This window comes from Typopeltis vanoorti, chromosome 17, assembly GCF_054136105.1.
Source record: "Typopeltis vanoorti isolate ZY-2024b chromosome 17, IOZ_Tvanoo_1.0, whole genome shotgun sequence".
NCBI classification, from domain to species: domain Eukaryota; kingdom Metazoa; phylum Arthropoda; class Arachnida; order Uropygi; family Thelyphonidae; genus Typopeltis; species Typopeltis vanoorti.
Window position 1 is genome coordinate 84242501 of NC_143565.1, and position 18072 is coordinate 84260572.

Consider the following 18072-nt stretch of genomic DNA (forward strand, 5'->3'; position numbering starts at 1 on the left):
GAGGTTCCGAAGCAGAATTGAAGCTTTGATCGATGCTAATGGTGGTTATTTTGAGTAAATCTTGTTGATAGTATTGTAATTAACTCTGCCTGTAATGTTTTTTTGTCAATTCATTAAATTTAATAGATACAAAGAAGATTTTCTTTTTCCTTACGAAACTGTCAAATTTATCCCGAACACCCTGTATATATATATATATATATATATAAATAAATAGATGTGTATGTATATATAAATAAATGTGTGATGTGTGTGTGTATGTATATATTATATGCAATGAAGTTTACCTACAATTTTTTAATTTTTTTATAATTTTATACTATGTATTTGTTTTATAGTTTGTTTTCTTAACTTACATGAATTACCTGAATTAAATAAAAATATATTTTTGTTGGATCATTATCTTAAACAAAAAAAAAAAAACGATTTCGGAACCTAACCCTACTTTTTCTATGTGATCTGAGTCTCACATAACACGATTTCTATAACGCATCATTTCTATGGAACCTAACATCCATGTCATACGAGGGTTACCTGTATGTATACATACACTCGGGTCTCTTTTTATGCGTATCTTTTTTATGCGGTTCTGAAGTTATGTGATGCATATTTCATGTAGATTCAGGGTTTCCCCATTGTACATAATGAACAGCATGTTGCAGCACATTCTGGCATAACGTGAGTAACGTGTAAGCAGTGTAAGTAAAAAGATATTGTCCTGTATCCTTTAATTATACATATGGCTATAAGACGTTGAACTCTGTTTAGTTTTTATCGGTTTATCTTTGATTTTAGTGTATGTTTCCAGGCAGGTGCAGCATAAGATATCAATGGCAGTATAGCACCAGTGTTATATTGTTTTCAGCGCCCGTTGGCCTAATTCCCACTTAATCCTTGCCGACTTAGCTAGGAGGTTTTGTGTGTGTGTGTGCTTTTTTTTTTGCATTTTCTTCCCAATAGTAACCCTACCAGGAGGTAATTTATTCCTACATGCTCCATTGCATACAATGCTTATATTACATGTAGCTTACAAGTACTGATTAACATTTATATTTATATTTTATATCAATATTCATATTTATATTTATATTTTTATATATCTATATATTAACACCATATAATTCACACAATATCAGTAAATTATGTTAGATTACAAGCACTGGAAGTTGATCTTATTGGCAAATTTAATTAATTCAAAGTAATACTTTTCGATAAGTCTCTGTTTTGATACTGGCCACTTGTCTCCGGAAGTGATGACATGTTGTATTAGGGGCATCCAGATGGAGTTCAGTGCACGATAGCGATTCCAGGATCTGGAATCTGTGTAGATAGTGTCTTAGTTTTCCATTTCCCGTTAGTAGCTTGGTTAAACCTGGAGAAATGGTGTGTCTTTTCAGCTGGACTTGTCTGTTCTATTAATGCTATATGGTTGTTTTGGATTTTTATATCGTCTATAGTGCTTTTACTATCACTGTAAATTTTTGCTGTCTTTTGATGAGAGGTGTTGAATTCTAATTCCCAGAGATATGTAAGTGACTGAACTATAGCAAGTTGTTCTGCTTGGTTGTTGGAACAGAGAGGATGCAGCCTAGAGCAGCGTTCTTGTGTAATGGACTGTCTGTTATATGCAATGAAAGAACAACCGACATTCCCTTTGGTTTTGTTTCCGTCAGTGTATATTTGAAAATCGTCGCTTTCGGAGCTTTCCTTCTCCTTAATATATGTTCTTTTTGCTAGGTAAAAGAAAAGGATGGAATGTGAGAGGATGATAGTTACTGGAAGAAGCAAAAAAGACACTTTGTTTTTTCATTGAAGTGTGTGATGCCCATCCTGCTTGTAACACAGTGGAGCCCTCTTTCAAAACAAGATGTTGAGAGAAGAGGGTGATTATGTGGAATAATGTAATAGAACTCTCTGACCTACTAGCAAGCCTGGACATCATCAGTCTGTTCAGTGCTGTACTCAAATAGAAACTAGACTACTACAAGAACTTTTCCTACTGAATGATGACATTATTTGAACAGTCCATCAATAACACATTCTTTTAATTCCAAGATGCATTCTTAAAAAAAAAAAAAAAAAAAACTTAACAATGCTCTTGTCACTATCTCTACTTTCAGCAGATGTATTTACGGAATCTCTTGAAAAACAGGCTGGGGAACTACAGATTGTCTTAAACTTTGGCTACATTACATGGATGATGTATTAGCCACATGCCCCCCCCCCCCCAGCTTAACTAAACTGCAGGACTTTGCTGAATCATCTTAACAGCTTTCATTGATGCATAAAGTTCATTATTGTATTTGACCCCCCCTTTTTTTTTGACAAAGGAAATAAACTTGGCAATTTAGTCTACAGAAAAATACACACAGGAAGAAATTTCATGTTACATCCTGCCTCCTTCCATCAGAAGAAAAAAGGGTATAAAATAACTGAGACAAGGAATATAATATTTACACTAGTATGGGAGTGGGGAAGCAAAGAACTTGCATTTCAAACTTATCCTTCCAAAAAATTATAAAATTAGTAGAGAGATTAACCTAAATCGAACCCCCTAGATCAGTGGTGTTCAACCTTTTTTACTACACAAGCTACTTTTCTATAAAAAGTTATTCGGCGATCAACTCTCTTATATAGATCACGTTCCCCCAACCTGATATCTGATTACTCACAAATAAACAACTAAAAAAAAATACACAACGAAAAACTTTATTTGTGTGTTTAAAAATTTATTTATCACTTTTAATTATTTTAATACAACAAAAAATAACAAATATATTGGAATAAAATATTTATTTCTCTATTTTGGAAAACCAAAGTTAGAAAAAACAACAGATTGATTACAAACTCACAAGTTACGCTTGTGAGTTTTGTAATCTCACAAGTGTTGATTTAAAAAAAAAAAAAAAGTTAATGTGAAATTTGGCATTGTTTGGACCTCGCAATATTTTCATAGTCAAGATGATATGAAGAAGTGGCCAATTGCAGAGACAATCATCCAAATGATTATTTGTAATTTGGTTTCTTAATTGATTTTTTTATGACATTCATATTTGAAAAAACGGATTCTGACAAGTATGTCGATCCGAAACACGACAGAATTTTTCGCTCAATAATTAATATTGGGAATTTTTCATGTACATATTTCCAAATGACTTCATTGTTTATTGATTTTAAATGTAAACTATTCTGAATGTTTATTACCTCAAGTTCTACTTCAGCTTGGTTTATATCAAACAGCCCACTAATTTTATTTGAAATTTCTGTGATGTTCAAGTTTTCTTGAAATGGATTATTGATAAAAGATACAATGATTTCAGTTTTATTAAAATTTTTAAATCTTGAATTTATTTCTTCCTCAACTTTTTTCACGAATAAATTCTTTTAAATCATAGTGAAGAATTTCTTGATTTTGTTCAAAAATTTTAATATATATGGGAATTGTCTAAATTCGTGGTCATTTATATTTTTCTTTAATAAAAGTAAGTATTGTTGGAAAGCTTTTATTGAACTTAGCATGTCAATTAAATTTTTATCTCTACCGTGTAACTCTAAATTTAAATTGCTTAATTTTGTACAGAAATCTACTAAAACGATAAGTATAACAACCATCTTTTATCACTCAATTGTGGATAAATATCTCCTTTTTCATCAAGAAAAATTTTTATATCATTAATTAATACAAGAAATCTTTCTAAAAATTGACTTCTGCTGAGTCAGCAAACATTGTACAATAGAAGTTCCCTATCATCATCTGCCTGTAATTTAAATAACCGCCATTGCAGGGCTTTTCCTCGAACAGAATTTACAATTTTAAATGTAATATCCAAAACATCTTTTGTGTTTAATCTTTTACTACACAGTACTTGTTGGTGAATAATACAGTGGTATTAAAAAATCTGGATATTTGTCATCGTTTTTACATAATGAAATGAAGCCTGATTTATTACTTATCATTGCAGGAGCACCATCAGTAGTAATAGACACAAGTTTAAAAAGCAGAAGTTTGCGTTTTTCTGTCATTTGATGAATTTTCACAAATTCATCAAATGCCGAAAAAATGTCTTCTCCCCTAGTCCTTCCCAATAATGGTATAATTTTCAAAAGTTCTTCTTTACTTGAATAATCTGGAAATACCATGCGAATAAATACCATTAACTGAACAATATCAGTGAAGTCGTTTGATTCATCAAATTGTAATGAAAACGCAACACACTGGTGGATGTCTAACATTAACCTGGCCTGGAAACTTTTCTCTGGCAATTGGAACTCTTCCTTTCAGCAATTTGAAACCTTCTCTGCAGCCTAGAAGTAGTCTCTCTCTAGCAACGTCTCGAACCAAGAAGCTCCTTTCTGGAAGCGGGGAAACTCCACTCTGAAGCAACGTGGATCCGGGCAGTCTCTCTGGCGGCGACTCTGGACCACGCGGCCTCCTCTCTGACAGCAATTCTGGAATCGGGACCCCTTCTGCTTGCTTCAGTCCCTTTTTATTAGGCCTCCCCTGAGACCTCGCATGAAGTTTGGCAACCCCCAAAGAATCGGTATGAGTCTTTCATCTTAAGTTTCAAGTTCGGCACTTCTTTTGTTCTCCTCCGCATTCTTTTGATTGTAAGTTGCCGGCCATCGGAAAGTTGTTTGAACTCTTTCTGACTGACTTCGGAGATGTTTACACTTAGAGCCTGCAAGCCTTTCTCATACATTCTAGTTTCAATAACAATCTTTCTAATGCCGCCATGTACAGCTTCGGCAACAAAAACATTGACTTTGTTTTTAACACTCTAACATATTCTTATTAAAGCAGTATATACAGTTAGCTTCAAAAGAGTTATTTACAAAAACATCTAATACAAACTATACCGAGACAAACAAAGTTTATTATTTTACAATATTCACATGGGACTTTACCTAAGTAAAAAATTCAATGTAATGTGCTTTGGAATATTTAATATTTAATCCCTTAACGTACCAATTAAAAATCAGAAAGCGGTCGTTTTTCTGCCAATTTTTTGGGCGAGGGTGATTTGTTTGCTGGATCAAATTCATCATTATTTGAAAAATAATGATGAATTTGTGCGCAAACGAAATAGCCAATACACGCCATTGGCAACTTTTCTCGGCTGAAAAGAAATAGGCACAAGATTGTCTAGTGTCTATATTCAGTTATATTTATATGTGAAACCAAAATTAAATCATTTTGGTGCAATAAACAAAAGACGTGTCACATACGTCTTTGTATGTTAAGGGGGTTAAACTACAATAGAGTTTTTACACTTTGCTTATAATCGTATTCACTCGGCTCACTGTTTGACTTCCACTGATCCAAATTAATTCATTTGCCCAGACTTATAAGAAAATTATTGATTTGACAATTTTAATGAAAAATAAATAAACAATAGCAATACACTTAAAGCGAATTAAAAATAATACAAAATAATGATAAATAAAATATTATGTTTTCAGTTAATTAAATTTGTAAGTAAGGAGGAATACACAAGAGATCGACAAAATCGCTCCGCGATTGACCGGTTGATCATGATCGACAGGTTGAACACCCCTGCCCTAGACAAACAAATAGGCAAGGGGAAAAAAAAATCTTGTTTTTCTTCTCTAGCAAACAAGATCTTCTTCACTCCCCCCCCCCCTCCATTGATGACTCCAACTGAGAGTGGACAATATCACTTGTTCATGTGGCTCGTGAGCTGAAAAGCTGCATGTGTCTTGTGAGCCACATGCAGCTGTTCACACTCTACCAGGAAAAAATAAAACGAGAAGAGGAGACAACAAAAAAGAACAACAAAATAAAAAAAGAGAGAAGAGGGAAAGAAAAATAGGGTTAATAAAAATTATTGCAATAAAAAATATTTAATTCGAAACACGTTAAATGAAGTTTACTTTGAACAATTAGAATAATTTTGAAGTCAAAACACAATAATTTTAGCTATTTGCTAGTAGAGGCCTTCCTTGTATCCATTTTCTTAGTAAGCTCCTTAAAATTAGGTGTGTAATTAGTCAAAGAAGGTCTTACAAGCTCGTTCAAATGTTCATAATTTAAAACAGATCTATATATAGATTTAATAAATTTAAGAGTCAAATATAGCGCTTCACAGGAGTATGTGGTCCCAAAAATGGAGATCAGTTTTCTTGTATTGCTTAAGTGTTGGATACCGTTGGTTTGGAAGTTGCTTCCAAAACTCAATTTTGGAACATTCACTAGCTTCAGTCCTTCGTCCTCTTGAAGTTCCAAAAGCTCCAGTTCTGCTGCTGCGACATCCATCACAATTTGTTTTGAAATAGGACAACTGTGCTCAAGCATATTCGCGATGAAAGGATTTTCCAAAAAAGCGAATGTTGGCTTAAGTTCTTGAAGGTTGCAAAATCGATTCTTGAGTTCTTCAGCCAGATTGCTAACACAGGATCCCATTTCTAATTCTACTCCTGGTGAATATGTCAGTATTTTCTTCAGACAAATGAAGTGATTGAAAGTTTTATTTTCCAAGTATCTCTGCAAAAGTTGCAGTTTGCTTTGGAAACTTAGCACAGTCTGTTTGAAATTGGTTATTAGTTTTTCTTTTCCTTGAAGTGAAACATTTAATATTTGTAGATGCTGGAAAACATTGGTGAAAAATGCCATGTTTAACAAGAAATGAGTGTCTTTGAGATGAGGGAAAATTTTCTTCTTCTTCTCTCTAAGAAACTGTTTGATTGGGTCTAACCAAAAGAAAAAAATCTTGTTTAATACATTGCTAACTGAGAGCTACCTTACTAAGCAAAACCATGATACATCATTAGGAATCTCATAATAATTGAACTCATAGAGAAGGATTTTGAATTGTCGGCGTGTTTTAGCACTTGAACGAATAAAATTGACAATTCTTAGAACTCTTTCCATTACATGTTCAAATTTAAAACACTGGGCAACTAGATATTTCCTGTGAATAATGCAATCTACAGGTAAGAAGCAGGATATGATTCATCATTCTCAAGGAGCCCCATGAGCCCTTTAGTTTTACCTCTCATAGCTGGATCACCATCGGTTGCAATGCTGACAAATTTTTTTGCGCAATACTAAAGCTTTTGTAAGTGCAATATTGAGAGCTTCTTTGATGTCAGAACCACATGTTGTGTCTTTCAACTCTATCAAGTCCATTAGCTCTTCCTTGACATCCAGGTTGTGAGATACAAAGCGGATAAATGTAGCTAGTTGTGGTTTGTCCTGAATATCTGTAGATTCATCCAAAGCCAGACTAAATGTGGCACAGTGTTTCAAGTTACGGCATAAGTTATTTACAATGTTAGCACTGATAACGGAAATTCTCCTTTCAATTGTATGCCTGGAGATTGGCATCTGTTCAATCAGTTTGAGTAGTTTATTATTTTCTAAAACCGAAATTATTTGTGCAATATTCTTCTTGACAAATTCTCCTTCTGTGTACAGATGTTTTTCCTGTGCAATATTAAATGCTAAAATAAAACCAGCTTCAGTAGTAACATCGGCCTACTCTGACTATGGAGTTGTCCTTTCAGAGTTGAAAGTTTAGTTTGTCTCAGATTAGAGCCAAGAGGAAATTCTTTACTAAAATCACTGTAATGTGTGTCATAATGACCCTTGAGATTGCTGGCTTTGAATTGCTCAGTGTTATTTGGCATATGGCGCACGTTGGTTTACTTTATTGTTTCACAGAAAGAAACTCCTCCTCCCAATCTGGCCTAAAACACCTGTGTTCCTCTTCATATTTATGTTTTTTTTTTGCAACATTTCTAAGCACTTGAAAAAGAGTTCAATGATAACAAGCACCGTCAATGGACTTCTGCAACAATATATTTGATACCGATAGATAAACGCCGAAAGTGTAGCTAACGTGTTGTGGCCAGCAGACATAGCTTCTGCATCCCCACCACTCGCCTTGCCATGTGTACACTCACTTACTCCCATACCATCGCATTAGTCAAAGGTTGTGACTCTTCTAAGTCTTACTGGAATTATTTTGGCTCCAAAAGGACACGTAGTTGGCCATCCCCGCAATAGACTATCCAAGTATTATGGCAGCATATAGAATATGGCCTACATTCATTAGAATTTCTTCATCAGAGAATTATTGGAAATGTTAAAGCAGTGTTAATGAATGCAGCAAGAAACAAGGTACAATATTTAATCAGGTTTGGTCATTTCTTATCAAGAAATCTGGTGCACCTGATAAGAAACAAGTGAATTTCTTCGCAGTTCTTACCTCACCTCATGGAGTTTGTCTGCATGAAATCAGAACTGGCTGTTAAATGATTGGTGCTACAATCAAGCTTTAAGACACTTGTGTGTGGAGTGGTGGAGGGGTAGGGATAGCTGTTGTGGTTAAAGTATGTGAACGAAAGCTTAACAGGAGGAGGAGCTCATTCTATGAACATTGTATCTAAAGGATGGAGATAGATACTTGAGAATCAAATTAAGGTCTTTGAGAAGTTTACATTGCCCTTATACTGAAAGGAATAATTTACCAAACGAAAGGAATAAATAGTTTTAATGGTCATGTGCACTAGACATGTTTAAATAACTTTTGCAGTTTACATATGTAAACTGCAAAAGAGTATCTGTTATAAAATTATACAGAATTTTATTCACATACTCCAATATATTTCATCCAACATTACATAGACATCATCAGAGAGACACTGTTAACTACATTCAAAACATGAATCATGAGTCATAAATCATGCATATATTAGCTCATGTTTCAGTTGCAGCTGAAGTATATGATTACACTATGAATTCAAAGGAACAATTGTAGAAAGTTACGTAGATAAAAAAAAAAGTAATAATTATTAATTTAAAAATTCATTGTGATCACCTCCTAAAACTTGGATATTGGCATATATTCTGACCAATTGAGATTTGGACAATTTTGTAGCATTTCAAGGAAAAGACGGTCAGATTTGAACTTGCTGGAATGAAGTTTTGTCTGGTTCCAAAGAACTCCGTGCTAAGTGTCAGTAGGCCAGACTTGTCGAATTCCAATCTGGCCAGAATAGTCAAGATGACATGAGCTGAGTACTTGATGGACACCTGGTTATGAACGAGGTAGTCATGTATCCTTTTTAGATGGTAGGTAGGTAGGTAGACAGTTTCCAAACTGGTTTGAAGGAAGTGTATATATACTGAATTTATGAAGAATCCTTGCTATTTGTTCCGATATTCCTTTAAGATAAGATATTGACATTCTTTTCACATTAGATTTTAGTCTGGTAGAAGGAAGATACTTATCAATTTTTTGAATGATAGTTTTGTTGTACCCATTGCATATCAGATTGCTTTTAATTTTATTAAGTTCATCTAACAAAAGGGAATCAGAAGAGCAGATCATATGAACTTTATGTACAAGACTCTTGATAATACACGTCCATTGTGATAAATGATGGGTGAATGTATCTGCCAGTAAAGGTTGGCTTCTGATAAGCTGAAAATTCAGCATAACCTGTGGAATTGGAAGTTTTTGGAAGTTTAGACCTATGGAATTATGAATTATTAAGGTATCCAAAAGCAGGTAGTTGGTTATTGGATTCATCTTCAATAGCGAACTTGATATGGGCATACAAGGAATTTATTTTCTCTAAGAATTGAAATAATTCTGACTCAGAGTGGGACCAAACTGCAAATATATCATCCACAAACCATAACCATATACGAGGCTAAGGAAATACAGTGTCATAGTTATTTTTCTAGATGTGCTTCATAAAATAATCAGCTAAGATTGGTGAGATAGGGCAGCAATGAATAGCAGTGGGCAGTTCATTGCTGTTATAACTGTTGGTTACCCTTATTAAATACATTAGTTACCAGACTTCCAGACTGTTACTCTTATACTATCAGAAAACCCACACATACTATTAAGGTACTCTGAACATTAATTCACATCACCTTTCTGTGCAAAAAATATATAGCAGAATAAAAACATTAACATACAGAGCTAGAAGTATTTGCCCAAATGACAGTATATTCCAAAATTAATTAGAATACATTTTTACTACTTCCACAAATGTAGTGGTGACAGTGCTTAAAAAGCAGTTTAAACACTGCACTTGATAGCAAAATAGAGAGAGAGCTATTAGATCACTCAAAACATTAACAGAGTATCTGAAAAAATTAACTCAGTAAATACTAAATTACAAACCACATATAAATCAATATTAAAACTAGCTTCCCTTCCATTCTCCAAAAGATGAGGTTTACTCATTTTCAGTACCTGGAGTATACAGAATATTTTATACAGTATTTCCATGGAGTCCAGAGATTATTATGGGAGACCCACACTAACATTTATACACACAAAACCTATCGTTCTTCTCCTTAAACTCATTCACTCTCAGTGTGCTTAACTAATTCTGGCATTCCTCATTTACCACACTCCACACAAAAGATCTAGTCGCACACCTTTACTAACCACACTCTTACACAACTTCCACAGATGACACCCAGTTCTCTGGCTATTTGGCATGCATTGAAAAATTTCCTTTACATCATTTTTATACAACCCCTTTAACCACATTACCAGCCAAGACGTCTATAGACGTCAAGGTTATCATGGATGTGAAGTACATACTAAAATTGTAATGCCATTGATATTACATTGAAATATATGATGGATACGAAGCGTATGGGGGATGCATATTTGATCCATAATGGCCGGTAAGGTGGTTAATATCATATAAGTTTCTATCATGTCCCCTCTTTGCTATCTATCAACTAGACTTTGTAATTTGCACACCTTCAACCTATCCTCATAGAGAGCATTCCTCAAAACATGTTAATAGAGTGTCTGAAAAAAATTAACTCAGTAAATACTAAATTACAAACCACATATAAACCAATATTAAAGCTAGCTTCCATTATCCATTCTACAAAAGATGAACCTTACCCATTAATAGTATTATTACCTGGAGTATTGCCAGTTTAAACTCCTTTATTATAGATAAACTGGCAGATCTGCAACAAAATGGAAAGAGGAATACTCAAATTATATAGTAATGAAACAGTGAACAAAGTGGATTAGCAAAACCATTGTTTTCACTATGCCTTACAGTGCAGGCACATGGAGGAAGACTTGCTCTACAAAGCGACAGGTCATAATATAATTATAATTACATCATAATGTGGTCTCAATACTGAAAACTTCCCACAGAACTGATAAACCATGGAAACTTGTTTGTAAAGCAACAGGTTATTCTTAAAATACGCATATGGTTTTAAAAAAAAAAATGTTGAGTGCTCCCTGAGGGCATAGCCAAAATATTCTTGAACACTTGCTCAGTATTGTAAAAATAATTCTGTGTTCTTATTCAGATTGCTTTATCATTGAAACTGCCTCGCTAATGTTTGGCAGACTACTGGATACAAGTATTCCATTTTTTGCTTCTGTTTTGTTAAACTTTTTTTTTTTATCACTCCCATCCTTGAAGGAATGTTGTAAATCTGTACCACATTAATACTGTGGGTGGACTAAGAATGTGTTTTTATATTATTTTGTACATGCTCAGAAAACTGCCAATTTATTTTAGTTTAATTCTTTATCCAAGTGTAAGCAAACAAAGTTTGCGTCTGAAGTATTTTCAGGACTGAGGCAACTCGTGGTAAAGGCGGAATAAGTTCTGATTACTTGCCTTAGTATCTCCCATAATGCAAAGCACATCTCCTTGCAGATATGTATAATGCTATGCATTAAGGGAAGGGCCACTACCCACACCAGTTTTGACCTTTATTGAGGTCTCATCAGTGGGAGCCAGACCCAGAGGCAGTGATACTCAGGTGGAAGTAATAGAGAAGTCATATTCACCTATACTGCAAGGAGATGTGCTTTGCATTATGGGGGATACTAAGGCAAGTGATGAGAACTTATACCACCTTTATCATGAGTTGCCCCAGTCCTGAAAATACTTCAGATGCAAACTTTGTTTGCTTACACTTGGATAAAGTATTAAACCAAATATATAATTGGTAGCATAGTCAAGTGAAAAAAAACTTCCATCAACTATCTCTCTAATCCAGAGAATTTTAATAATAAAGTGTTGACACTTTTTGGTAAATGGTATATGGTGATATGACTTCTGCATTACTTCCGCCTTAGTATCACCACCTCTGGGTCTGGCTACCACTGATGAGATCTCAATAAAGGTCGAAACCGGTCTGGGTAGTGGCCCTTCCCTTAATGCATAGTATTATACATGTCTGCAAGGAGATGTGCTTTGCATTATGGGGGATACTAAGGCAAGTGATGAGAACTTATACCACCTTTACCATGAGTTGCCCCAGTCCTGAAAATACTTCAGGCGCAAACTTTGTTTGCTTACGCTTGGATAAAGGATTAGACCAAATATATACCGTATTTGCCGGCGCATAAGACCGCACCCCTTTTATGTACACATTTTTTAAGAAAAAAACTTTATTATTGAATATTATAATGAATTTACAGTATTTCAAATATAAAGTAATAAGTAGGTCTACTTTCAACAAATACCTAATCAAAAAAGGAAAGGGTACCCACCTTTTAATCTTCTTCATCAAAACCCAGAAATTCATCTCCATAGCTAAATGAAGAGACACTTGAAACTTCTTGTGCCCTTGGAATCTGCAGTTTTGTTTGAGGGCACATCAAAAGTCAGCAGAACCTCATCCATGTTTTCTATTTGAGCAAGTTCAAACTTTTCTCGTTTCCTTGCATTAATGATGAATTGATGAAATTCAATAATTTTTTCTGCATATTCAGGTGGCATCTTTTGTGATATTTTTGTTTTAGTCTGCATACATAGCTGTTTTCTCTTCATGAATCTTGAACACCATGATGTTGATCCAGTAAAGTTGGCGATCCCTCTGTTAGTGGCTATCGCTTTCACTTGATGAGTAATCATTTTTGTAGACACTGAAAGTCCTGCTTTTCTGTTGTCTAAAATCCAAATGTTCAATTCTGCCTCAAGTTCTGGCCATTTTGCAGTTCCACTTCGTAGGTTGTGTTTACTGTGAGTTGCTTTTTTTAGATCCTCTTCCTGATTCCGTCAAGGTCTTATCATTTTCTCAGTTGGGGTTGGCCGAAATGCCTCTCTGCAGCCCTGTTTTCATGTTCTTTAGCATACACAATCACATGTATTTTGCATGCAATATTGTAGCAATGCCGATGTTTTTCAGCCATAATTTGCCAAGAAATTTAGAGAAAATTTGATGACAGAAATTTATCACCGTTCATAACAACCACGACAACAATTGGAAAGTTTAAACGAACAGGAGCACAACCGTGATCGTCGATGACAGCGCATGTGCATCCACTGAACTCTGCGTAACTGGAATGCTCTCACACACCGCAAGGAAGCAAGAAAGAAATCACATAACTAGGAACAGAGAAAAATTCCAGAAATGAAAGTAATAAAAAACTTGAGTATCGGCATATAAGGTGCGCCCTGTTTTCAGACCTATTTTCAAAGAAAAAAGTGCATCTTATACGCCGGCAAATATGGTAATTGGTAGCATAGCCAAGTGAAAAAAACTTCAATCAGAAAACTGTCATAGAAACTAAACGTGAAACCTTTTCAAGCTACTTCAGGCCTCTACTAATTGGGATAGGAAGTCTCACACCATGCAATGAAATTTTCCCACCTAAGAACAACAAACAGTTATGTATTCAGTCTTGTTGGCTGAGTAGTTGATATATCTGCTCTCCAGCCAACAGGCTGCATTTGAATTCTGTTGAGGGTATGGATGTTTGTGAGGCTTTAGATGGGAGATAAATTTCATTGCATGGTGTGAGACCACTAGCCTGCTTCTTTGGAGTGTATTGGAAAAAAAGTTTCATATTTGGCATCTAGGGCAGGGTTTCTGGATTACGTACAATATATATATTTAAATAAGTCCTTAGCCCATCCATGGTACTAATATACTATAGGCTTACAAACATGGATAATATTAAAGAAAAGAAAAAGTTGGATATTTTTGAAGATAGGGATGACGGTATAGTATGGAACTTGATAATTGAGTTGTATATATTATGAAATTGGAAATAATGTTGAAGGTAAAGAATGAATAAATGATCTTAGTCCTGATCCTACTATATGATATATTTCTATCTGTTCCACTGATAGTCCTGAGAATATCTTCATTACCTCTTTGTTACATTGAGATAATGAATATAATGGATTAACCCAAAAAATCTTGCAAAACTTGTGTTATGTGCTGTCCAGTTCTGACTCCTGATGATCTTGTGAACAAAGGCTTTCCATATCACTTAGTCTCTTTTCTTCCAGCAGTTATGAATTAGTAAATTCCTTTTCTGTTGTCCATCCAGCTCTTTTTGCAGTCTTCCTCTCCTTCTCATGCCCTCGTTCTTCCCCAGTTTAGCTGCCTTTTTGAATGATTCATCTGCTCATTTAATATGCCAATACATTAGCTTCTGTTTAGTGATTATTACCTCTAAGGAGCATTTTATCTTTATATTGTCTAAAGTGTTATCACCCATTCTTGCAGTCAATGGGATTCTTAATAGTCTCCTCTGCATCCACGATTCAAATGAACTGAACAGCTGCCAACAACAAAAGGCTTTGTTTTTTTAAAGTATTGTTACATACTTGTACTGGAGCAGTTCATAGTAACTTGTGTGTCTGCCATCTCTGCTGTTCTAAGAAAAATTACATTTGTTATCAAATTTAGGAGGGGAGGAAAGAGGAACGAAAGAAAAAAAAATAGCAGTAATATCACTCACTAGGCTACAAGAAATTAATGTTGAGGTAAGATTCAGGAAAGGAATTTTTTTGTAGTTACCTTGTAAATTTCACGTAATTACTGCATGGACACTAAGAGCACTTTGTATTGATATTAAAAGTCGAGCATAATTTTCAACTGAAGAAATAAACGTAAGGTCATTTGGTTGGCATGAGGAATTAAATCTGGTTTAGATCATAATGTTGTTGACCTATTCATGTTCATATTAATTGGAACTAAAGGATTCTTTGGGAAGTTTTCAGTATTGAGACCACATTGTAATATAAATAAGGAGTTTAATAAAAATAAGCAATTAAAACCCGACAAGTTTTGTATGTGGTAAGACTTACATCATCAGGGGTAGTGGTACATAAACGTTTTCGACTAAAAAAATCTTCACTAATTAGAGTCGAAGGGAAGTGAAAGAATGAGTATAAATAAATTGGAAAATTAATAACAAAAATATATTTTAAAAAAGTTATTACAAGACACATAAAATAATAGTATAATGATTATGATAACTAAAAAAAAATAAAGAATATGTTTATTATATTTATATTATGGGAATAATAAAAGGCGTTAGCTGAATTTTTTTTTAATTAATATTTACAATAGATGGCATTTAAACTAAATTAAACCGAAATTAATTTTATTGTTGCTTTGCATGTGAGTTAGTTGTTGCACTCACTTGTTAGTGAGTGCAACAAGTTTATACAAGTTTGCCAGTGCAACTTATGGTTTTGCTTGAGTCTAAACAGCATGGTTAATGTGGGATCAGACATGTTATTCATTAGTGAGTGCTGTGTTTTCCCAGTTGTCTCTAATTGCACTAAAGAAATATATTACACATGTTGAGAAAAATATTACACAGATTGCAAATGTCTCTGTACTTTATTCAGTGATACAATAAAGCTACTTGTTTTCCTTGCATCTGAAATATAGAGGGAGTTGGGGAGGACATGTTGTTTACTGCAGAGAGCGAGTTATCGCACCGACTTGAAAGTGGTTAAACTTTATTTTCGTGTGCGATGTATATGCAAAATTAAAAATTTGTTTTTCATAAAATAAAATCACGGGTGCGAGTGATACGCAAGGGCGAGTTATATTCAAGTAAATATGGTATTTCTGTTTTGTTATAAAAAGCAACCATTCTTTTTTTTCATCTTTCCTTGAGGCGTCGTGGGACGCAAGAAATTGCTATGGGGGCCACATGTGGCCTGCCAGTTTGACATCCCTGATATAAAGGATTCTTTATTCAAGATCCATTTTATTAGTCAAGTTTATAAGATTATCTACATGATTATATTTCATGGGGCATATGCAGTGGTGAGCTATGGAAATTTTAACAAAGGGCTCGCATCGTCGAGCAAAAAAAAAAAAAAAAAAAAAAAAGCAGTATTTCACACGAAAACTTTTATTAATACAGCTTGTATACAAATTCCAATCAAAAAGTATGAGAGGACAATCATCCTCTAAAGGCTATAATTTTTAAACAAATATTTCATGATCTAAACATGAAATATTTGCACACAATCAACTGTGTTAATTTATCTTACATAAGAAAAACATTTTGACTATCAAAATATAATAAGAATGAAATCCTTTATAATCTTTTATAAAACATTTAATTGGCTACTGGTTTTACCATACGATTGGCTACCAGAAGGGAGAGGGGTAAAGATAGCGCATGTGCTTATTTTATGGGAGCATTCGTTATAGAGGAATTGAAACAATAATTCCATATAATCTATATGCTGCCGAATAGACTTATTTTTGTTAGGTTAACGTATGATTTTGTCACTTAATATGTTTCAAAATTTTCTTCTTTTTTTTTTTGAAAAAATAAAGTAAACAAGAAGAATAAGAGGCTTGCAAATTTGAGAAAAATTTAACAAAGGGCTTGCGCGAGCCCCTTATTGCTCACCACTGGGCATATGTGATATTATTATTTGCTATCATGAACTAATGCAGTAATCTCTCGGTTATCCAGCCACAACAGGAGAGCAGTTTGTCTGTTGGATTATCGAACAGTTGAATACCTGCAGGTACAATTATGAAGAAGTTAATTGACACATTAACCCATTTGGCATCAGTTTAAAAGATTTGTTCATTTGGAGGTTGGATAATTGAGAGATCACTGTATTTTTTATTTTATTTATATTATTTTTTAAAATATTTTATGTGTTTTTTTTTTTTTACAAAAAAACTTTATTTTTTAAACTTTTTAGGGTATGATGGAGTTGATAACTTTTTCCAGCTTCTTTGTGATCTTATAATGGAGCGTATCAAAATATCTGATCCAAATCCTGATTTTCTCTGCCAAGACATTTCCCAAGAAACGGATTTCAGTACCATACCTCAAGGTCCATTGAAACCATCAGAAATCCATGTGAACCATTTTCATTTTCGATCACAGTATCAGTTGGACCAGCACTCCTCTGTCTCACTTATTCCAAACAGTTGTTTCTGCTGTCCTATTACAGATTTCTGTGCAAATTCGATAGCAGTGCATATTTCACCTAGTCTTTCTGCCATGAATTTAACTGATCAAGATATTATAAATGACTTTGTAAAAGCAGTTGATGATGCAACGTTTTCTTCAGATTCATCAAAAACAGATATAACTGTAGCAGACAACAGCCAAGACGATTCAGGAATTGAGACTTCAGACTCTTGTGATGAGAAGAATAAAGATATGCCGCCCAGAACTACAAAACGTCAACATTCCAGAAGTCATGCTTTACTAGGGATGGCTACAGTGACAGCTGACGATAAATCCATCGCTACAAACTGATTTATTGTGGGCCATTTCTTTCTTTTCTTTTTTTTTTATTTCTGCAAGAAACATGTAACTTATCATTTCAATAGACAACTTGTGAATTGTTGTACTTCATGGAACAAAGTTAGTTACAAATCAGGTTTTCAGAAAGTACTGTTACAGAGACATTAATGCTATTATAATTAAAACTACTGCCACATGTTAGCAGTTATTTCATCAATAGTGAATGCCTGTAATATATTGGAAAGCTTCATCATTTACTTCTGCTCCATTTCTAAAGTTTTGATAACTGATTTATTTTAAATGTTTCAAATATGTATTTTATATATATATATAAGTAAATCTAATGCTGCTTTTTTTTTTTTAAATATAATATACATAAAACCAAAGTGACATTAACATTGTCTTCTTGTATAGTTTTTATCTAACTTCATCCCAAAAGAAATTACTTTTAGAAAAGTAATTTCTTTTGAAATCGCTTTTTCTTTTTTAAATAAAAACCTTTATATAGTTAAATTAATACCATATATAACACATAATAAATACTTTCCATTTAGTTTTTGAT

The 18072-nt window shown here is 33.9% G+C and overlaps 1 protein-coding gene across 1 annotated transcript in view; it reads left to right on the forward strand.

Annotated features, from left to right (window-relative positions):
• Positions 1–17872, forward strand: part of LOC150097580 (inositol-tetrakisphosphate 1-kinase-like) — a 255498-nt gene extending 237626 nt beyond the window's left edge. The window contains exon 10 of the mRNA XM_090406952.1: positions 16957–17872. Within this exon, the coding sequence (XP_090263078.1) occupies positions 16957–17522 (566 nt within the window). The 3' untranslated portion in view covers positions 17523–17872. The remainder of the gene's footprint in view (positions 1–16956) is intronic.
• The last annotated feature ends 200 nt before the right edge of the window (positions 17873–18072 follow it).